The sequence below is a fragment of the Schistocerca nitens genome, chromosome 7 (assembly GCF_023898315.1).
Source record: "Schistocerca nitens isolate TAMUIC-IGC-003100 chromosome 7, iqSchNite1.1, whole genome shotgun sequence".
NCBI classification, from domain to species: Eukaryota; Metazoa; Arthropoda; class Insecta; order Orthoptera; family Acrididae; genus Schistocerca; species Schistocerca nitens.
The window spans coordinates 520,667,799-520,691,188 of NC_064620.1; the positions used below are offsets into that span (position 1 = coordinate 520,667,799).

General features: G+C 42.3%; 1 protein-coding gene across 1 annotated transcript in view; it reads left to right on the forward strand.

The window, feature by feature from the left end:
- Positions 1-2,790: 2,790 nt before the first annotated feature.
- LOC126195367 (odorant receptor 4-like) overlaps positions 2,791-23,390 on the forward strand; it is a 106,100-nt gene continuing 85,500 nt past the window's right edge. The window contains exons 1-2 of the mRNA XM_049933943.1: positions 2,791-2,915; positions 16,597-16,851. Of these exons, the coding sequence (XP_049789900.1) occupies positions 2,886-2,915; positions 16,597-16,851 (285 nt within the window). The 5' untranslated portion in view covers positions 2,791-2,885. The remainder of the gene's footprint in view (positions 2,916-16,596; positions 16,852-23,390) is intronic.

The window sequence follows — 23,390 nt, forward strand, 5'->3', positions numbered from 1 at the left end:
AAAGGTAATGCGCCCCAATTTGAGTTCAAACTGTGGATGAACACACCACCTTTTCTGCAAGAATGCCTGTCTGTAGATATCAATAGTTCAGAAGGGGCTGTAATTATGTAAATTGCCATATTGATGTTATTTGCTATGACATGTAATTAAACAATTCATCTTTTGTACCATGATGATACTGTAAACCAAAGACAGTTGTTACAAAAAGAGACAACAAACAGCTTTGTGTCATGCATTTAAAAAATGGAAATCGTTTCTCAAAAATAGAATTTTGCTAACGTTCAGTGTAAATCGGAAGTCTCTTCTGTATGCCTTTGTCTATAGTGCAGTCTTGAACAGAAGTGAAAGGTTGATGTTAAAGAGTTCATCTAAGGAGAGAATACCATGTTTTGAAATGTGGTGCTATAGAAGAACGCTGAAGAATAGATGTGTATATAGAATAACTGACGACGAGGTATTGCATAGAACTGAATAGCAAAGAATTATGTGGGACCACTGGACTGAAAGAAGGGATCCGTTGTTGCGACACATCTCAATGCATCAAGGCAGTGTCAGTTTGGCAATTGAGGGAAGTGCGAGAGTTTTAATTTGAAGAGGGAGTTTAGTAACATTTCTGGCTTTGCAGCCATCATATTCAGGTACAAGAAACTCTTCTTATAGCAGTTCAGAAGGCAGCAGTGGGAAGACTATGTGATGTGGTGCGAAGTACCGACGATAGATGGTTTGTTCAATATTGGTATCGTGAGAAAGACCGCTTAAATTGTGGTCCTTCACCGCGATTGGCTGCTGCATTCGGAAGCTGCGAACCCAAAAGATAATCTTCTATTATTGACATTAGACAAGTAAACAGCGTATTTACTTGCATTTAAAATTCAAGCTTCTCTCGATCACGCGCTATCATTCCATTATTACGCAAGTATTAATAACGAACAGAATAATAAACGACTGCTAAACAATAAGGCAGACGAAGCACTTCCGCGATTTTCGGATCTCGCATAACTTGGATGGCTGGCAAAGTAATTCGGCTGTGAGATCAGAGCTGCTTCGGCTGTGTCGGAGGGCACGCGGTCGGTGTCAGTTAAGACTTTATTAGCAATTTCTGGTTATGTGGACATGTATCTGAGAACAGTGTGATAGTAACTACGGAAATACACAGTTCATTATTTTTTTTAACAATGGAAATTATTTCTGACTCTAAAGTGGATTGAAATTGTCCAGTTACTCGTGTTCTGCTAATAAAAAGCGAGTGGCATCCAGTATAAACAAAATAACTGAAAATATATTCACATACTATCAGTTCCTCATTAAGAGTTTCTTAAAACCTAAAGGTAACGGATTCACGACCTATGTGCTGTTTTCTGGGCAGGGGACAACAACCACAGAAGACTGAAGGTTGGTGAATGTTTATTAGAGCTTAGGCGTTCCAATCAGAGCGGTGGGAGCAAATAGGACCTTCGCGTGTACTGCAATCTTAGTACAAATGAGATGAGTGACACGTCATCTGTGGTAACAAAGCGGACGTATGAAGGAGAAAGGTTTTCGAGGTAAAGGGTTTATCACATATCATTCTCTCTTCCCTCTCCTTTTCAACTTGCCGTAGTAGATCAAGCAGATTCAAATGTAAGTTGTAGTAGTTACGCAAAGGTGAAGTAACTTGTATAGAGTAGCGTAAAGAGCAGTATCAAACCAATCTTCAGGCTGAAGACCACAACAACAGCGATAGACCACTTATACAATTTTCTTACTCGTAAGCTGTTAATCGAGGAAGAAGAAATTCTTGTCAGTTATCAAATATGAGTCATAAAGCGTCTGTCCGCGGCTCGTGGTCTTGCGGTAGCGTCTCGCTTCCCGCGCACGGGGTCCCTGGTTCGATTCCCGGCGGGGTCAGGGATTTTCTCTGCCCCGAGATGACTGGGTGTTGTGTGTCTTTCATCAGCATTTCATCCTCATTCACTCGCAAGGCGACGTAGTGGCGTTAAAGAACTTGTGGAGCAGCGGCCGAACCGCCCCGCGAGGGGTCTCCCGGCCACCAATGCCATAAGCTCATTATTATTATAAAGCGTCTGAGTGATTTGTCATACCTGCTATAAAGTCTTGTGGGTAACATTACTTGAGCTGTAAATCATATGTAAGAAGATAATGGTTTATTTGATATTATACAGTGTTCTTTGAGTACTAATGAATCTGGCAGCGATATAATTAATGCTCCTGGTAATCACATATGAGAGCGATCAGAGGGTCCCATTGGTAAAGCTCGGGCATTCGTTGGGGGCACTGCTAAGGAATGAGCTCGTTCTGGAAATTTCCGTAGAGCACACGTAAATTCCCTCATGCATAAACAATATATCATGCGTGACAGCCACCGGAAGAATCTGAAGAGAGGAGAGGTAAGCGAATTGCTCCAGTACGTCTGTCAGTAAAAATTATAATCATCCGAGATTAGGGGTTCTGAATTCAAGTCTCGAAAAGAGCGGAGCAGCAGGGCCACAAAATACTCCTGACTGTCACACGACATTACTCAACTTCTAGGGAACATCTCATAAATTTATGCGCTCCAGTAATGAATGACCTGAGGGACAAAAACCTGACCCAGAGACAACACAGTAGTCTGTGGCAAACGCCAATTAACGTCCGAACTCCGCTTGCTCGAACTGTCCAGTAGTTAGCAGTCAGCAATACACGGCACTTAACAAGTTCTTCCCTCTGTGGGCCTCTACGTGATTGGAGAACCCTGCAGGGTAGGAACATCAAGGCCGGTACTTACTGGCCAGCGACCCACCACGACGCTTAGACGCAAACAGTTACGCGCCGCGTCACGACACAAGCCTTGCCATTTAACTGCGACTTTTATACGTGGCTCCACTTGCTCTGGAGCAGCACAGGCGATGACAACTCACGTGCACACAGACGAAAAGGTATGACGGCAAATACCATCGATAGGAAAAAAAGAAAAACTGCAAATGTACTATTACACTAATTTATTAATTAATATTTAAGTCCGTTGTATCGAATATTGGTTTCTGTTTATTGCAAGAATGTTATACTGCACTCCTCCATCTATTTTATGACGATTTACCACAATTATTCTTCCACTTTTTATGCACTTTCACATCTATTGTGATGTATAACAAAAGACTTTTATGTTATTTTTTTATGTTTGAATTAACTGTACTTAATAAAGCTTTGATTAAGTTTATTTGACAGATCAGTTACTATTCACAGTTGTTCGTAATTGATATTGCACTTACCACTTTTACTTTTTCGTTTATTCAAATGAAGATCGTGACTTTGTCAGTTGTAACCACTAGCTCTTTGTGGATTGGATTTTGCCGTTTGAAAAAGAAAAATTGACATCGTGACTCAGTGTTATTACGTCATGGACAGATATTGACGCAATAGCTGACTATATCGGCATTAAATGGCAACATAGTGTGTTCGGTAATATGTAATTTTTTAAAAAAGCAATTACGTTAAAGTCGCGTTCTTGACGTAATATATGACTATAGCTATCAGAATTAAATGGCAACATAATCTGCTTTAATATGTCAATTTTTTTAAAAAGCAATGTTCGTCTTTGCAAAATTATTACTATTATTTTATTTTGCTGGTCTGGAGCCTTTAACGCCATAGAACACGAAAGTAATAAGCGGAATGTCCATTGCATACAACTGTGAATAGTAAGTAATTTGTCAAATAAACCTTATCCAAAGCCTTACAAAGTACAATTAATTCAAACATATAACAAAATAAGATATGACTCTTTTGTAAACTACCATAATACATACTAGTATTATTTAATAATTAAAACCTTGATTAACGAGTGACATACGTAACGGCCGAAACATATTTCAACCTAATTTTGATAGACTGCGCACAACTAAAGTCTGCCTAGCAGGCAGGAAACATACCGTATTTTTGGTTAATGTTTAACGCTCGAAGAGTTTCACCTATTTGCTGAGAAACTAGACGGTAGAAAAGTAGTTCAACAAATCTGTTTAAATGTTACAGGGCACTCCATTGTCAATCGCTTTCAATTTGGAACACTGTTACATGCACCGTATGCTCTATTTATGCTCTGGCAGCCAGTCGCTTCAGTTTGTGTTATTATACTTAGTCTGGCGTTTCTAACGATAAAATCACATAGCTGTGCTGCTAGAGAAATAACGTAATGCAATACGTAGCTTGTTCTTTTATTGTAAAAGCAGGAATAAACCACAGAATGTAAGATGAAAGCGAAATAGTTACGTAAGGTTTGCATACGCGGTGTACACATTACGATATTACCCTCAGTGCTTCATAAATTGGTCAACATATATGAAGAAGATTTATGTCAGGGATATCAGACAAGAGAATGAATACTTCACCGTATCAGTTACCAATTTTAATTTTTTTTCTATTTAGGTTTTATAGAAACAATTTCTTCCTTTTTTAATGTAACAGTGTATTCTTCCTCACAACATAGGAATCGTCTTGGAAAAAGTAAGGAGTGTTTATTCTTCACAAAAATAGCTGCCACGAGTCCAGATGATCGTGACCGGCAAAGATTTTTAGAAAGGGACTGCTTAGTTTCAATAGACTTTGGTGGACACTGGAAATGAAACTGCTGTTTGGAGGAAAATATCGGCCAGAAAAGGCGTTTCCTGAGTATTTTAGTACAAATCCCGACAGTACATATTAACATGTAATGTTTGCAAATTACGTATCATTTTCACTGTCGTCACAGTTAGTTCTAATGCTGGCCAAACTGCAAACAGAAAAAACAAATTATCTGCTGATGTGGCCAAAAAATGCGTACCAAAATATATCCCTCCCCTCCAAGTTCATGATATTCATTCCCAAGTGACTTTCTTCATTTTTCCAGCCTCTAAATTTGGTACGGAAAGAATATGTTATCAGATCTGTACTGTAAATCGCAAGGAAGGGCTGTACTCTCCTTTCCCCAAATATAGACCGCAATTAAAGAAAAACCTGTAGTCCATATGAAGAAAAAATTGAGGTCAGGACCGGACTTATGTGCCCCATCGAGTTACCCGGAGTTAATGTCTCCGCAGTTTCCCTAAAATGATTAAGACGAATGTTGAGGCGGTTCTTTTGAAAAGGATATGATCAATTTCCTTGCGCAGATTTCTCAGTCCGAGCTTTTGCTACGTCTCTAATAAAATTATTGACGGGCAGCCGTTTAAGCACAGTCTTCCTTCCTTCCTTCCTACAGTGAATTCAATAGTAGAAGGGTGGAGTAGGGATAAGAAAAATTGGTAAATAACATTGCAAATAATTATTTATACTAAAAACTGTGTATTACTCTCTACAATGTCCCTGAGCTCGATGCATATGGTGCAGCTACAGACCAGTTATCTTTTGTTCCGTTGAGATAAAGGTTTCTAATCTTTCACAGCATTCTATTGATAGCGGCAGTGGAAGAAAGTGCGAACCCTTAAGAGCATTTTTGAGCTACTGTGTGTTACGTGTTTGGTTGGTATTTTCTACGTAAATAACCTAAAACTAAAAGAGTTCTCACTTACATTTTTCTTTACATTACAATAGTTCTTAGGTACAATTACAAAGGCCATTTCTCAGATCGTTTTTTGCTGTAGGGCACCACAACCCCAAGGAATGTTCATCACAACGTGGTATAAAGAGCAGAAAGCCAATGTAAACATCTACAAATGCATATCTAAACGTGAAGAGCCGTCTGAAGATGAACCTGTCAATAAGGAAGGACAGAAAAACAGCTTGTGGTAAAAATTTCGGAAAGCCAAGATAGCATATAAATTTAGTCATTTACAAACAACCTTTCTCGACAGACTATACTGTCGTCTTCACGTCTTCATAACTTTGTTCATTTTCAGTTGGACTTCACTCCAAATTGTCGTATCCAGCTCAAACTGAATAAGTTTAAAACAAAAATATTTGGAGACCTACAGCAAAGTCTGTCGAAACCAATAATTTGTAAATAAGGAAATTTTATGCGATCTTCGCTTTAGAAAATTTTTACTAAGTAAAACAGATCAACAATTTTCGAATAAAACCTGGATTAAATATTGACGATTTTAATTTTGCTATAACTGACAAAAATGCTACTATGTAGAATAAAAATGTTCCGTAGGCTATTGGGTCTTTTATATATCCTACTCAATTTCTAAACAGTTGAATACTTCGGTTTGTTGGGGAAATTAGTAAGAGCGATCACATACGTAAAGAAATCTATCTTTACGAGATAACTCCTGATGGGCACGCAACACTCCCAACCCTAAAGGCAGCGTGGGGACGACCTTAACGGACCATAGTTACTAGGAAAGCTATCGTTATCTACCCTTGTTTTGGCGCTCTGCGGTAATCTACGGTAGTTTTACAACTCTAGGTAGGACGTATCCTAAGGTATTAAGGAATCGTCAACTTGGTAATACAGGGAGGCGAGGGGATGAAATTTGGCAGACGGGGGCCACAACTGGACTGCAGTAAACTGGTCTATATGGATGTAGCATCGCAGCGTTGATGATGCAAGATAGTAGCTGGAAGACAAGTCTTCGGCTGAAGATCACACATCAGTGTGGGAGCTGTGGTGGAGAGTTCTTAGAACTATGGTTGGGTAAGCCGCTACCAAATGCTTTGCGTACTCCTCTTTGCCGTGTATTATGCGTTGTTCGTTGACTTCTTGTATTTTGAAATGAGTGAATAGTTTTTCCTGGCCATTTGAATATGGCTCACACGCCGCTGAAAGGATCGACGAACGCTATGACCTAGTGTGAGTATTTCTTTCGCAGAAGCACAAAAAAAATGGTTCAAATGGCTCTCAGCACTATGGGACTCAACTGCTGAGGTCATAAGTCCCCTACAACTTAGAACTACTTAAACCTAACTAACCTAAGGACAACACACACATCCATGCCCGAGGCAGGATTCGAACCTGCGACCGTAGCGGTCGCGCGGTTCCAGACTGTAGCGCCAGAACCGCTCGGCCACCAGCGGCCGGCTCGCAGAAGCACAAATCACATGTGTGGACTGCCAGGCTATCAAGTCGGGGATGGGGCGGGAACGGTTTCCAGGCTCCGCCTTTCTCCCTGCGTCAGCCGAAGCTCTCTTTCACGCTCATGACCACTTGACACGCTACAGTTACCGCGTTACACTGAGATGACAAAAGTCGTGGGATACATCCTAATATTGTATCGAATCTCCTTTTCCCTAGCTCGACGTGGAATGGACTCAACAAGTCGTTTATACTCCTCTGCAGAAATAGTGAACCACGCTCCATCCATAGCTGTTCATAATTGCGAAAATGTTGCCCATGCAGAATTTTGTGCACGAACTGACTTCTCGAATATGTCTCATAAATGTTCGATGGGAGTCATATCTGTTGACCTGGTTGGACAAATAATTCGCTCCAATAGCACAAAATGTTCTTCAAACCAGTTGTGACCCGGTGGCATAGTGCATTTTCACCCTATAAGTTCCAGCGTTGTTTGGGAACATGAATACACTGTACGGCAGAAAATGGTCTCCAGGTATCCGAACATAAATATTTCCAGTCGATAAACAGCTCAGTTGGGCCAGGAAAGCAAGTTCATTCCACGGAAACACCGTCCACACGATTATGGAGCCACCACCATTTCACAGTGCCTTGTTGACAACCTGGGTCCATGACCTTGTGGAGTCTACCTAGACCTCACCATCAGGTCTCACCAACTGAAATGGAGCCAGACCATGGTTTACCAGTCGTCTAGGCCCAGGCGATTCGGTCACGAGGTCAGATGAGCCGCTGCAGGTGATGTCGTGCTGTTAGCAAAGAGACTCGCGTCGGTCGTCTGCTGCCATTGCCTATTTACGTCAAATTTCGCCGCACTGGTCTAACTCATACGTTCGTCGTACTTCGATTTCTGTGGCTATTTGAGCAGTGGTGCTTGTCTGTTAGCACTGACAAATCTACGCAGACGCCGCTGCTTTCGGTCGTTAAGAGAAGGTCGTGGGCTAGTGCATTATCCATGAGGGAAAGGTTCAAATGGCTCTGAGCACTATGGGACTCAACTGCTGAGGTCATTAGTCCCATAGAACTTAGAACTAGTTAAACCTAACTAACCTAAGGACATCACAAACATCCATGCCCGAGGCAGGATTCGAACCTGCGACCGTAGCGGTCTTGCGGTTCCAGACTGCAGCGCTTTTAACCGCACGGCCACTTCGGCCGGCGTCATGAGGGAAAGGTAATGCTTGAAATTTGATACCTCGGCCCACTACTGACACTGTATTATTAGGAATATTGAAGTCCCTGACGACTTTCGGAATGGAATGTCCCATGCGTCTAGCTCCTACTACCATACCGCCTTCATAGTCTGTTGACTCCCGTCATGCGGCCATAATGACGGTGGTCACCTTGAAACCTTCCCGCCTCCTCTATATCTATTTTGTTACGCAACTTTCCCTTCTACAATAACCTACGAAACGTTCCCCTAGGATTTCTATCTCTTGCTTAATAATAACAAATGAAATCTTCCCTTTCAAATTAATTCTCTTTCTGAATAATAATAAGTGCAACCTTCGCATACAAATTTAAATGCTGCTTATTAACAGTGATTTGCTGATTATTTCGACGAAACATAGAATGTGTCGTCGTCGTGGCCCTCAGTCGTTACCTGCAATAACCCAAGACTGTTCCTTATCTTTTTTACTGTTACTGGATCGCCATCTGACTGCTACATCGAACTGCGACATGAATATGCCTACCGGTACTCTGTATTACTATACTCTTGTAACCTCCCCGCAGAAATAAAAAAAAAATTATATTTAAATGTTAATGGACATCGTGCTAAACGTAACCTCCCAGCAGAAATAAAAGAAAAGCCTATGATAATGAAAACGAGCCAAATGTTTGGTCCCCACAAAAATTATAGAATAATAAAGACCCAAATGTAAACTCGACACAAAAATTGAGAAATGAAGATTAATCATTAAACCCACAATAATAGGGCAGCATCGCTGACCTTAGGCCCTGTGCAATAATTAATCTGATAAATTGATTCTGGGAGGAAAAGCATAGGAAATATTGTTTCAATTGGAATGATTCTTTTCTTAAAAATGATTGCTTTGAAAACAAAATTATTATTGGGGCATTTCTTCAACAAATTAATCACAATTAACATACATTACATTATCAGATGTGCGCAATGCTGCTTCATTACCTTATTTAACAATATACCTCGTCCCGAACCTTGACCAGAGATGTAAAGGGCGCACGCCGCCGATCCATGCCGACGCCCGCTCAGTACTACCGTCCACTCGCTACTACAGTCGGCTGACTACTTCCTCTCGCGACTCGCTACACACAACATCCTACTCGCAACTGCCGACTCCACACACACCACTTCCGACCGAGTCCAACTCACAACTGAACTCTCGCGCAGTCAAGCGCAGACTAGCAACGATAAATAACCCTCTGGTCAGAGATTCTGTCATGCCTCGTCATCGCTGTACTGAATACACTGAACACATACGTGTTTAACTCTATTAGCTGCTGGTGGCCTGTCTAATAAGTGGCTGTATTTATTACCAAAGCTGACGTTATTCTTTAATAGCAAAGCTGACGTTATTCTTTAATTAATTTGACTGAAGTTACGTAATTCATAGTTAAATTTTTTCTTGACAACAATAAAATTTTGCAAAGTTTTACGTTGATGGTTTTTGATATGGATTATAACCAGTAATGCAATATTGCTGACAAAAATTACTTATATTCTGAAAACGATTCTTCAAATATTTACTTTTGGTAATGAAATGATTTTACAAACGTTCAAATGGGACTTACTTTTTACAATAATCCTACAAGTAGCATTGCGCAAACATACCTTCAGTAGTCTTGAGTTTCTCGTAAAAGTAATTCAATAATATTAGTTCAAATGGCTCTGAGCACTATGGGACTTAACATCTATGGTCATCAGTCCCCTAGAACTTAGAACTACTTAAACCTAACTAACCTAAGGACAGCACACAACACCCAGCCATCACGAGGCAGAGAAAATCCCCGACCCCGCCGGGAATCGAACCCGGGAACCCGGGCGTGGGAAGCGAGAACGCTACCGCACGACCACGAGATGCGGGCAATATTAGTTTCTCTTACGATAATACTTAGCTGATGCCTCTGTACATCCGTTTACAATCTCTTGTAAATCATAGCTGGTGGCTGGCACACACACCGCTCCTCTCAACCTCTCGCTTCAGACCCGCTACCGACTCGCTTCACATCTCGCTTACTACTGACTTCCTACGAACGCTGAAGTGTGGTCTCTCCTGCCAACAATGCTTTCTGGTGCAGACAATCCCTGCTACCATTACAAAATGTATCAATGCGCGGTCTTTCCCGCTCTTTTCTTGAAATGTATCCATACTCGGTATCTCCCGCCCTTTTTAAAATTATGTCAATGTGCGGTCTCTCCCGGCAACAATACTTTGGTGCAGACATTCCCTGCTACCACAATTATTTCCACAATGACAAATATTAATTATTCCTACTTAATCCTGTTAATAAAATATAAACATCATTCAGAAATTGTGGTTTGTCAATAGTAGAAATATGCAAGTCTTACAACCTCTTCACATGAAACGCCTGCGAACAAATGACAGCTCCACCAGTGCACTGCCCTTTCGTACTTCGTGTACGCGATACTACAATTATCTATGTAAGTGCATATCGCTGTGCTGTGACTTTTGAGACGTCAGTGTTCGCCATAGCGAACTGAATACCTGGTCAGGATGGCAGCACGCACAGTTTTCTCCACGCAAACAGGCAAGGTTATCAGTAATATCGTATTCTTCAGTATCAGCACACTGCTACGGTAACAAGCTACATGCCTATACGACCATTCCTTGCATTGCACAACAGTTGAAGACGGGCCAGCACGTTTGTTTGTGAATAGTCCACGCACAGTTTGACAACAATTATTCACCGTAAAATGCACATGAATCGACACTTCGTCTGAATACACCAGTGACCATTTTCATACTTCTGCTTTATTTCTTCGTAAAAATGTTGTATAATGTTCCGTTTTTGAAACCAGTCACCGCATTTCCTTGAAACGGAAATGTTGCTGTCCACAAACCGGCTTGCATTTAGGAACTACCGCTCTTGCAGGACACAGACTGTCCTTTTTTCGCTCGATACCCTGCGAATAAAGGATGCGCAAACTGGAAAAAATCACATATTCCTACATTTCCTGATAGCGTTTGACTCAGTGCCGTAGTGTAGACCCTTGAGAAAGGTCAGAGCATACGGAACACATTGCCACATACGTGAGTCGTTTGAAGACAAGAATGTCGTCAGGAGTGCCCCATTGAAGTGTCATATATCCCCTGTGTTCACAAATAATCTGACGGATGGGGAGAGCATTAATCTGCGGCTGTTTGCCGAAGACGCTGTAGTGCACGGGAAAGTGTCGTCATTGCGTGAGTGGGAAGGATGCAAAATTTCTATCCCGTGTGAGGAATGGCCACTTGTTTTAAGCGAAATATTTTATTTACTAGAGATGTGTAGGTAAAACAATCCCATAGTGTTGAAATATAATATTAGTGGTACGCTGCTATACACAGTCACGTTGATTAAATGCCTAGGCGTAACGTTGCGAAACAACTTCTAAAACAACTTAGCACAGCCACATTTGCACTTAGAAAGTTGCAAAACTTGGGGAGAGATAAATCCGTACTTTGACATATCTTGCATATTTTCATTCAATGTCATATGCAACAATAGTCCACTCGTCTTTAAGAAAGTCTGCATAGTTCAAAAACGAGCTGTAAGAATAATACGTAGAGCTCAGCCCATGATCGTCTTGTGGACATCTGTTTAAGAGACAGGCCCTCTGGCCACGCTTTTACAGTATATTTATTCCCTCACGAAGTTTTTTGGAAGTAACTTACTACAGTTCAAAATGATCCAAAAAGAAAAATGAAATTCATTAATCCACAGTACGTTTACCTTTAGCGCAAAAAGGGATGCAAAATGCTGCAACTAAAAATTTCGATCATTTACCAGGTAATGTAAAATGTCTGACGGACATCAAAGTAAAATTTGAAAAAAAAAAGAAACTCAAAAACTTTCTTCTTGACAAGTCCTTCTATTCAGTAGAAGGATTTTTATTTCTGTAATGAATGGTGGGTAGGAATTACGTGCTCACATCTGTGTTTAAAATAAATGAATAAATTACAATTTATAACTGTTCAACATGTGGCCACATTTACAAATTAACACTGGACTCGCATTCGGGAGGACGACGGTTCAATCCCGTCTCCGGCCATCCTGATTTAGGTTTTCCGTGATTTCCCTAAATCGCTTCAGGCAAATGCCGGGATGGTTCCTTTGAAAGGGCACGGCCGATTTCCTTCCCCATCCTTCCATCACCCGAGCTTGCGCTCCGTTTCTAATGCCCTCGTTGTCAACGGGACGTTAAACACTAATCTCCTCCTCCTCCTTTACAAATTAATGTGAACGTGATATGACTCGCTCCCTCTCACTACGATTTATCATGCAGAATGATCCATGGAATGTGAAAAGTAACTAACTAACTATCAATACGGAATGAAACAACTGGCATTCGCGGCTGACTGCGCAAATATTCTGCTGCCGCCAATGTGTGTGATGCTTCGTGTAATGAACGCAGACGCAAGATACGAGAAAGTAAGGCTCCATTTTCGAGTGCAATAGGAAAGTAGTAGAAGATAGCCTCTGGCATGGTGGCTGGCGGTGTACGTATATAGATGTAGATGGAGATTGCACCCTAGGCCTTAAAATTCAGTTCTGTGGAAAGACAAAGTGAAGTTTTCGCAAAGTTGAGGGTTGCATTCCTCATAACATTGCCGAAACTGCTGCGTGCTAACATATTTGTCCGTCAGTGGAATATTTACTAAGTGCACTTCGCTTCTTGATACTTGGCTCAGCATAATTCCTTCTCGTTGTTCGCACACCATCAGCTTCCCTAGGTATTGTCTTCACATTTCACCACTTTAGTTCTATCCTGCCAGTAATTTTAATGACGCTAACAGCAAGCTTTCTGTGCCGTTCGCCATTTCTCACTATTATTTTCCGTGCTTGCACTGCGGTGTAACGATGTGCGCTGTTTCGAACTGGATCGTGACTGTGTACTCACGAGGAGATCATGGTAAGTCCCAAAACCCGATTTTCCAGAAACTTCTCCCAGTGGAAGGAGGATCACAGGAAGACATCACGTGTCTCGGCTCTATCCGTAAGTGACCGTTTCTGAAAAAAAAAAGAAAAAAGAAAAACTGCAGCCAAAGTTTTCCAAGTGCTTTGGAGGTACTTTATAGCAAGTGATATCCTAAGCCGAAATAATGGATCAGTGGTTAGAGAGGCGCATTTTTAATTTTGTGCCATGTCTGAAATCAACTTATTACTTTTATTTTTGTTTTACGTTCATTTATCCATGTCTGTAGAAGATTACTTCACCAATGTTTTATAGTGTATATGGACATAACGTTTTACTTATTCATCTACTGACTGTATGTCGTATGAACGAAGTAAAAAAAAGAGGAAATGATTCGAAAATGTTTTCGGTGAAATTCTTGTAGTGTATCTTGACTCTTAATCAATTGCAAGCCACAACTTTCTAATAAGTTACCTGTTGTGCATGGCTTGTCGCTAAATTTTTCCCAACGCGCGAGATCTTCAAGAAATGTTAACGACGTTTCTTACCCGAGTGAGACATGCACGAAGAAATGTCACTATGGCTAACCTGCCTTCGTGCGTTGCTTGTGGTTTTCTAAATATCTTTCTTTGGAATGTTTCTACGATTGGTATGATCCAAGGGAATGCACCAACTCTTCTTCATGAAGAATGACGGTATGAATGAAACATAAGCATTATTATAAGTGCTGGTATGAGAATGGGATATCAATGAAAAAGATTGTAAATGCTTAACACACCATACACACATGTATTATATAATAGATTTATGACACTTACGGCGAAACCCAGTTGCGATTTTACAATCACCATGATGCCCTGGCATCCCCGAATTTGATAAGAAACATTCGAGTAGTAACCTTCTACGAGTATGGGCAGATAAATGAAAACAATAAAAGTAGAGTGAAATAAAATAAATAAAAACAATAATTGGGTTTCGAAAACCGGGTGCAAAATTAATAAGCCTAATCGCTAACTACTGCGTCATAATTTTTTTGTTTCGGGACGACTTTTTTTTTGTAATCCACCAGACGACTTTTAGTTATATACACATCAAAAATAGTTTTGCATTAACCCGGTTCCCAAAACTCCTGGAGATAGATGTTGACTGTGGATACTATATCACCGACACAGTCTCTTTGACTGTTCAGAGATGTCACTAAACCCGACCAAAGATGTAAACAATCATGCATGAACAGTGGCCCATTAGACGGAGGGCGTCCGACAGCCGATCAGTTCCAGTCATTCCACCAGGAAGGAGGCACACGACTCGTCTGTACTTCAACCATGCCCAGATGGTCAATGCCGCGGTTCTATCGCGTCCGCGTTGTTACTTTGTGCCAGGAAGGGCTCCCAACAAGGGAAGTGTCCAGGCGTCTCGGAGTGAACCAAAGCGATGCTGTTCAGACATGGAGGATATGCAGAGAGACAGGAACTGTCAATGACATGGGCTGCAACTGCACTGTTTTGGGATGGCATTATGTGGAGTCGACGTACGCCGCTGGTGGTCATGGAAGGCGCTGTAACGGCTGTACGATACGTGAATGCCATCCTCCGACCGATAGTGCAACCACATCGACAGTATATTGGCGAGGAATTCGTCTTCATGGACGACAATTGGCGCTCCCATCGTCCACATCTTGTGAATGGCTTCCTTGAGGCTAACGACATCGCTCGACTAGAGTGGCCAACATGTTCTCCGCCGGCCGAAGTGGCCGTGCGGTTAAAGGCGCTGCAGTCTGGAACCGCAAGACCGCTACGGTCGCAGGTTCGAATCCTGCCTCGGGCATGGATGTTTGTGATGTCCTTAGGTTAGTTAGGTTTAACTAGTTCTAAGTTCTAGGGGACTAATGACCTCAGCAGTTGAGTCCCATAGTGCTCAGAGCCATTTGAACATGTTCTCCATACATGAACCCTATCGATTACGCCTGGGAGAGATTGAAAAGGGCTGTGTATGGACGACGTGATCCACCAACAACTCAGAGGCATCTACGCCGAATCGCCGTTGAGGAGTGGGACAATCTGGACCAACAGTAACTTGATAACATATGGATAGTACGCCACACCGAATACAGGCATGCATCAATGCAAGAGGACGTGCTACTGGGTATTAGAAGTACTGGTGTGTACAGCAATCTAGACCACCACCTTTGAAGGTCTCGCTATATTTTGGTACAACATGCAATGTGTGGTTTTCATGAGCATTAAAAAGGGCGGAAATGATGCTTATGTTGATCTCCATTCCAATTTTCTGTACAGGTTCCGGATCTCCCAGAACCGAGGTGATGCAAAACTTCTTCTAATGAGTGTGTTATAAAGAGAGGATGGAGGGGAGGGCACAGGGGGCAGAGTTCGTAACCAGCGGCCTGGCCACAGTATCCCTCTCGCCGTTAAGGTATTAGGAGTTGTGAAGGGAAAACAATACTGGGAAGGATTTTTAATTTTTAGAATTTTTATCTATTTATTTTTTATTTTTATTTTATGTATGCCACACTAAAGTACGTGCAAATATACACGCATCTTGCAGTAAGTAAACAAAACGAATAATCTCAGGACATTCCGACCGGAACCGTGGGACTGCTACGGTCGCAGGTTCGAATCTTGCCTCGGGCATGGATGTGTGTGATGTCCTTAGGTTAGTTAGGTTTAAGTAGTTCTAAGTTCTAGGGGACTGATAACCACAGCAGTTGAGTCCCATAGTGCTCAGAGCCATTTGAACCATTTTTTGACATTCCGACGCCGAGGTAATGTATATGGGGAATTAAAAAATGTGCTTCATACGCGATGCGTAAGGATCCTCTGTGATCGTGTATTTCGGAGATTATCCCATCGATAATCAGTCGCGTTTCTGTCAGGTCCGTCAGTGGGCACCTTCTCCTACATGTTGATGATCCAGCTGCGGGGAGGTTCGCGTAGGGCACTCCCTAAGTAATTAGAAAATTATTGCCTGTACTTTGGGTTCCATACAATTTCATAATGACGTTCTTGTAGGTAGTTCCTTAAGTCCAATACATCTTTAGGTGCATTGTGAAATAAATATTTCACCATGTGCCCACGGACTCACTGAATGCTTTGGTTTTGGTGCGCGGTAAATACAGTTCATCTGGGAAAAGCAGAAGCTGAGGTTCCTTTCAGGGTCGCCATTTCGTCTGATGGTGTCGTGCGGGCATACAGTACCTCAAAACAGCTCGAGAACTTTGACCGTATATTTTTAAGAAACGGTACGGTAACTACAGATAAGCCGAGACACGTGTTCACTTATTTTTATTTCTCTTTCACTGAGCGCAGTTTCTGGGAAATCAAGTGATGACGCTTGCCGTGTTCCCCCTCGTCAGTCTCGTGACCACGTTAGCTGCCTCTACGGCAGTGTCTACAGGCAGTTCTCTTCTGTCTTTTACGCCTGTGCCTGGCAGCAGATGTGGGACACGACCGAGGAGGTGGACGCGCTGCTGGGACCGTGCGCCGTCATCATGCGCAGAATTGGGATGTGGCAGCCGCCGGGCGGCGAGCCCGCGGGCGCCAAGCTGCTGGCCACGGCCGCGGTGCTGATCATGATTATCTCCATCGTCATCGCGGGCTGCGTGAAAATCATCGTCGACCCGCCGCCTGACTTCGATAGCATCGGCGAGGGGGTCTTCACGACCGCCTGCAGTTTCACCTGGGGAGTTAGGGTGAGCTATAAATCTGCTTTTAAAATTATTTTTGCATTATCTTCTGCCTTCTGATCGATTTTATACTGCCTGCCAATTTTGTTTAGTAGTCACCAGGAGCAGAAATACGAGGTCATGCGTGCGATACTAGAACCCCTGGAGTGTCGTTCTCATAACCGGCCAGTCCTACAGATACGCAGGTCTAAAACTTACGGTTACTTCGATTGCGAAACTAGAGATTTAGAGACACAATGCTAACGATGCGATGAAATAAGCAGCCATACCCTACAACTTCTCTTAGAAAATGGATTAAGGAAAGGCAAACCTATGTTTCTAACGCTTGTAAACTTAGAAGGAGACGGCACGACCGTGGGGTCGGGGATTTGTCCGAAATTTTGTGTGCTGAAAGAAGACCCCTAACACCTCACGTGGTTAATATATTAGGACGCACTACTCGGAAAATCCCGAGAAAAATCGATCCAAAGTATCTTAGGTCTGGCCTAGAAGGTAAAATATAAATAAATAAGTAAATAAATAAAAATAATAAAAATAATATCCACTGCGCTTCTTGTTTATAATTATTATATGTATAAAAATTGAATGTTTCCCATTCGACGTTGTTATTCTGATTAAAAAGCCAATTCTTTTCCTCATATACTTTACAATGAAAAATGGAACACCCACCTCCATGAATTGTGTTGTTGACCAAACAGAAAAATTTTTATTCAATAATGTAACTAATTTATTAAAGATCATGTAGGTTTGGGAAACTTCCTGAAAAATTGGTGGAATAACAAAAGAAAATGAAACAGAAGATAAAAAAGTGCCAGAGGAGGAATCGAACCCGAGACCTCGGGCGTAAGAGTCTGAGCCCTAACCATGCAGGCCAGACGGTGGGTCAGCAATGGACTAACATTTTATACTCATAAGGCTCATAAGAAACTTTGGATGGGATTTTTCTCGGGATTTTCCAAGTAGTGTGTCCTAATACTTTAACCACGTGAGGTGTTAGGGGACCTCTTTCACCACACAAATTTTGTAACAAATCCCCGACCCCACGGTCGTACCGTCTCCTTGTTACAGAAAGCTTTTGACAATGTTGACTGGAATAATCTCTTTCAAATTCTGAAGGTGGCAGGGGTAAAATACACAGAGCGAAAGGCTATTTACAATTTGTACAGAAACCAGACGGCAGTTATAAGAGTCGAGGGGCATGATAGGGAAGCAGTGGTTGGGAAGAGAGTGAGACAGGGTTGTAGCCTTTCCCCGATGTTATACAATCTGTATATTGAGCAAGCAGTAAAGGAAACAAAAGAAAAATTCTGACTAGGTATTAAAATCCATGGAGAAGAAATACAAACTTTGAGGTTCGTTGATGACATTGTAATTCTGTCAGAGACAGCAAAGGACTTGGAAGGGCAGTTGAACGGAGTGGACAGTGTCTTCAGACGAGAATGTAAGATGAACATCAACAAAAGCAAAACGAGGATAATGGAATGTAGTCGAATTAAGTCGGGTGACGCTGAGGGAATTAGGTTAGGAAATGAGGTACTTAAAGTAGCTAAGGAGTTTTGCTATTTAGGGAGCAAAATAACTGATGATGGTCGAAGTAGAGAAGATATACACTCCTGGAAATTTAAATAAGAATACCGTAAATTCATTGTCCCAGGAAGGGGAAACTATATTGACACATTCCTGGGGTCAGATACATCACATGATCACACTGACAGAACCACAGGCACATAGACACAGGCAACAGAGCATGCACAATGTCGGCACTAGTACAGTGTATATCCACCTTTCGCAGCAATGCTGGCTGCTATTCTCCCATGGAGACGATCGTAGAGATGCTGGATGTAGTCCTGTGGAACGGCTTGCCATGCCATTTCCACCTGGCGCCTCAGTTGGACCAGCGTTCGTGCTGGACGTGCAGACCGCGTGAGACGACGCTTCATCCAGTACCAAACATGCTCAATGGGGGACAGATCCGGAGATCTTGCTGGCCGGGGTAGTTGACTTACACCTTCTATAGCACGTTGGGTGGCACGGGATACATGCGGACGTGCATTGTCCTGTTGGAACAGCAAGTTCCCTTGCCGGTCTAGGAATGGTAGAACGATGGGTTCGATGACGGTTTGGATGTACCGTCCACTATTCAGTGTCCCCTCGACGATCACCAGTGGTGTACGGCCAGTGTAGGAGATCGCTCCCCACACCATGATGCCGGGTGTTGGCCCTGTGTGCCTCGGTCGTATGCAGTCCTGATTGTGGCGCTCACCTGCACGGCGCTAAACACGCATACGACCATCATTGGCACCAAGGCAGAAGCGACTCTCATCGCTGAAGACGACACGTCTCCATTCGTCCCTCCATTCACGCCTGTCGCGACACCACTGGAGGCGGGCTGCACGATGTTGGGGCGTGAGCGGAAGACGGCCTAACGGTGTGCGGGACCGTAGCCCAGCTTCATGGAGACGGTTGCGAATGGTCCTCGCCGATACCCCAGGAGCAACAGTGTCCCTAATTTGCTGGGAAGTGGCGGTGCGGTCCCCTACGGCACTGCGTAGGATCCTACGGTCTTGGCGTGCATCCGTGCGTCGCTGCGGTCCGGTCCCAGGTCGACGGGCACGTGCACCTTCCGCCGACCACTGGCGACAACATCCATGTACTGTGGAGACCTCACGCCCCACGTGTTGAGCAATTCGGCGGTACGTCCACCCGGCCTCCCGCATGCCCACTATACGCCCTCGCTCAAAGTCCGTCAACTGCACATACGGTTCACGTCCACGCTGTCGCGGCATGCTACCAGTGTTAAAGACTGCGATGGAGCTCCGTATGCCACGGCAAACTGGCTGACACTGACGGCGGCGGTGCACAAATGCTGCGCAGCTAGCGCCATTCGACGGCCAACACCGCGGTTCCTGGTGTGTCCGCTGTGCCGTGCGTGTGATCATTGCTTGTACAGCCCTCTCGCAGTGTCCGGAGCAAGTATGGTGGGTCTGACACACCGGTGTCAATGTGTTCTTTTTTCCATTTCCAGGAGTGTAAAATGTAGATTGACAATGGCAGGGAAAGCGTTTCTGAAGAAGAGGAATTTGTTAACATCGAGTATAGATTTAAGTGTCAGGAAGTCCTTTCTGAAAGTATTTGTATGGAGTGTAGCCATGTATGGAAGTGAAACATGGACGATAAATAGTTTGTACAAGAAGAGAATAGAAGCTTTCGAAATGTGGTGCAACAGAAGAATGATGAAGATTAGATGGCTAGATCACATAACCATTGCGGAGGTATTGAACAGAATTGGGGAAAAGAGGAGTTTGTGGCACAACTTGACTAGAAGATGGGATCGGTTCTGAGGCATCAAGGGACCTCCAATTTAGTATTGGAGGGCAGCGCGCTGGGTAAAAATCGTAGAGGGAGACCAAGAGATGAATACACTAAGCAGATTGTGAAGGATGTAGGTTGCAGTAGGTACTGGGAGATGAAGAAGCTTGCACAGGATAGAGTAGCATGGAGAGCTGCATCAAACCAGTTTCAGGACTGAAGACCACAACAACAACAACAACCTTCAAATTTAATGCAAGAATTTGAAAATAATTATCAGGATTTTCGAAAAAATGTTCAGAATTTTTGTATTCATGATACAACTTTTACAAACAACATAGATACGTTTCCATAAGATTTTCAGGTGGAATGAGTAGGCTAGAGATGCAGTCTGAAATCCAGCTAAAAGATATATCTTCCCAGAGACGAATATCCCAATGTTCACGGTCATGCGTTATGTATGTCATCTTGTTTGGAAGCACATACATTTGTGATAGTTATTTTGAAGAGTAAACCACACAATGAGTAAAAATAAAACCAAAAACTCAGCTGAACACCTTCAAAACACTTTGAGATTTGGAACCACTTTGATCGAACCTGATATCCGCTCATTAGTTTCCCAAATTCAAAGATAAATGTCTCATTGATTCTGTAGTCTGTAATTACTTACACATAAAATTATTAATCAGATCTGATACGTTAAATGACAAATTAATTCCATCTTGCTGTTTTAGCATAAGGTACCAAAGTTTACAAAAATTGATTTTCAGTTTTTCAGATAATTATTGACCGAATTTAAAATAATCTAATAACTAAGAGCTACAATTCTATGACAAAGGTTTCAAAGAATATGTCAAGTATCAAATGGAGTGCAAATTACCCAGACTGTTTTCACCCAGTAGTTGAGAATGTAACTAGCATATCCAGCAAATTTAACAATAACCTCAAATATTTCCGAATCCTTGTCTTGTGTACAGCCCACAAAATAATAAAAGCAATGTTTTGACTGAAACTCTAAGGGACCACGTCCTTTCGGTATTGTAAGAACATGAAACACCTACGATCCTATTTATTGTGAAGCTACCAGTTTCGGCGCTTCAATGCGACATCTTCAGCCCATAGTTCACGATGAAGGCAGTTGACGCTTGGAGTGCTGACATCACAGTTACAGATTGTCTACGTAAACAAGTTATATTGGGAGATCGATGACCTCGCTGTCTGGTCTCCTTCCCCAAACAACCCAACCCCCAGTTATATTGGCCAATGAGGCAGCGGTATATGGATCGTGATAGCCCCTTCACCGTCAACGAAAGCCTGAAGATGGCTCATTGAAGCGCGGAAACTCGTAGCTACACAATAAATAAGACCATAAAGAAGACAGTAGGCGTTTTATATTCTTACAATAAAAGTAAACGTTCGTAGTTCATGCATAAACAAAACAGTGAGGTTTTAATTCATTATTTCCTTACTACGATTTCGCCGACAGTATCCACGTGCAGCACTGAACATACTTTTTGATTACGCTGTGGATGAATAATTCGACGCTAGTAAAACCAACCCATTTTGTGTATTCTTCACCATAAATGTGTTACTCTGGCCGGCCGAAGTGGCCGTGCGGTTAAAGGCGCTGCAGTCTGGAACCGCAAGACCGCTACGGTCGCAGGTTCGAATCCTGCCTCGGGCATGGATGTTTGTGATGTCCTTAGGTTAGTTAGGTTTAACTAGTTCTAAGTTCTAGGGGACTAATAACCTCAGCAGTTGAGTCCCATAGTGCTCAGAGCCATTTGAACCATTTTGTGTTACTCTTTTAACGTCAAATATTTAACACACGTTACTCATTTGCAAAGTAATCAGACCTCTCAAGCTATTTTATACACGGGAGTTCGACACCTTAAAAGAACGGGGCTGGTTTCTGATTTAAAAAGTATTTGCTCAATTTATTATTATTAGAAGCTACCTGATTACCAACAATAAAACTGTTTTACTTGCTATACTTTTGTTAAAGAGTAATAAGAACGGATATTTTTTGGTGGGATGGGAGGAAGGGCATCAGTCGGGTGAGTAGCTTGATGCAGGTTTCCACTATTTCCTCTCGTACGCGAACATAGGAGCAGAACTTACACGCGAAGTCCTCGACTATTTGTTGGATTTATTCTAGTCTGTATAGCTAAAAAAAATCAAGACACATTCATAGGATTTGCCAACAAGTAAAAAGCATTCGACAATGTAAAGTGGTGAACGGCTGTTCGCAATTATGACAAAAATAGGGGTAAGCTATAGGGAAAGACGGGTAATGCATAATATGTACAAGAGCCAAGACGGAACTATAAGAGTGGAAGACCAAGGATAAAGAGGTCAGATTAAAAGACCGTAAGACAGGAATGTAGTCTTTCGCCCCTACTCTTCAATCTATACATCGTATGTCCAATGACGAAAATAAAAGAAAGTTGCAGGATAGGGATTAAAATTCAAGGTGAAAGGATATCAATTATAGGATTCGCTGATGGGACTACTATTCTCAGTGAAAGCGGAGAGGAATCTGTTGAACGGAATGAACAACGTAATGATTACGTAATATAGACTGAGGGTAAATCGAAGGAGGACGAAAGTAATTAGAAGTAGAATAAGTGAGAACAGCGAGAAACTTAACATGACAAATGGTGACCACGAAATAGATGAAGTTACGGAATTCATGGTAAATGGGTATCAATAGTAAGATTAGTTGATGGTACTTCTGTCTTCTGTGAAAGTATGAGGAAACGGCGGAACCTGTTGAAAGGAATGAAGAGAGTATTTTGTTTTGTGTTGTCTGTTTTGATGTATCAAGTCCAATTGATTGACGAGCAGTAGGAATAAGATTAGCCACCACAAAGTAGGCATTATGAAGGAATTCTGCTACATTGGCAACAAAATATCACATGATGAACAAAGTAAGGAAAACATAAGAAACAGCCTAACACATGCAATGGAAGCATTCCTCTCTATGGCAGTTGGTTGGTGCAAAACATATGCCATAATTTGAATAAAAAAATTAGCTGAATGTACTGAACACAGCATTGTATGGAAGTGAACCATGAATTATGGAAAAACTGAAAAGAAGGAAACTGAAGTCTTTCAGATACTGTGTGACAGATGGATATCAGACATTAAGTGCACTGGTAAAGTAAGAAAAGGAGAGCTCCTAAGTGGAATCAGCGGGGGAAAGAATATGTGGAACACACTGGCAAGAAGAGCAT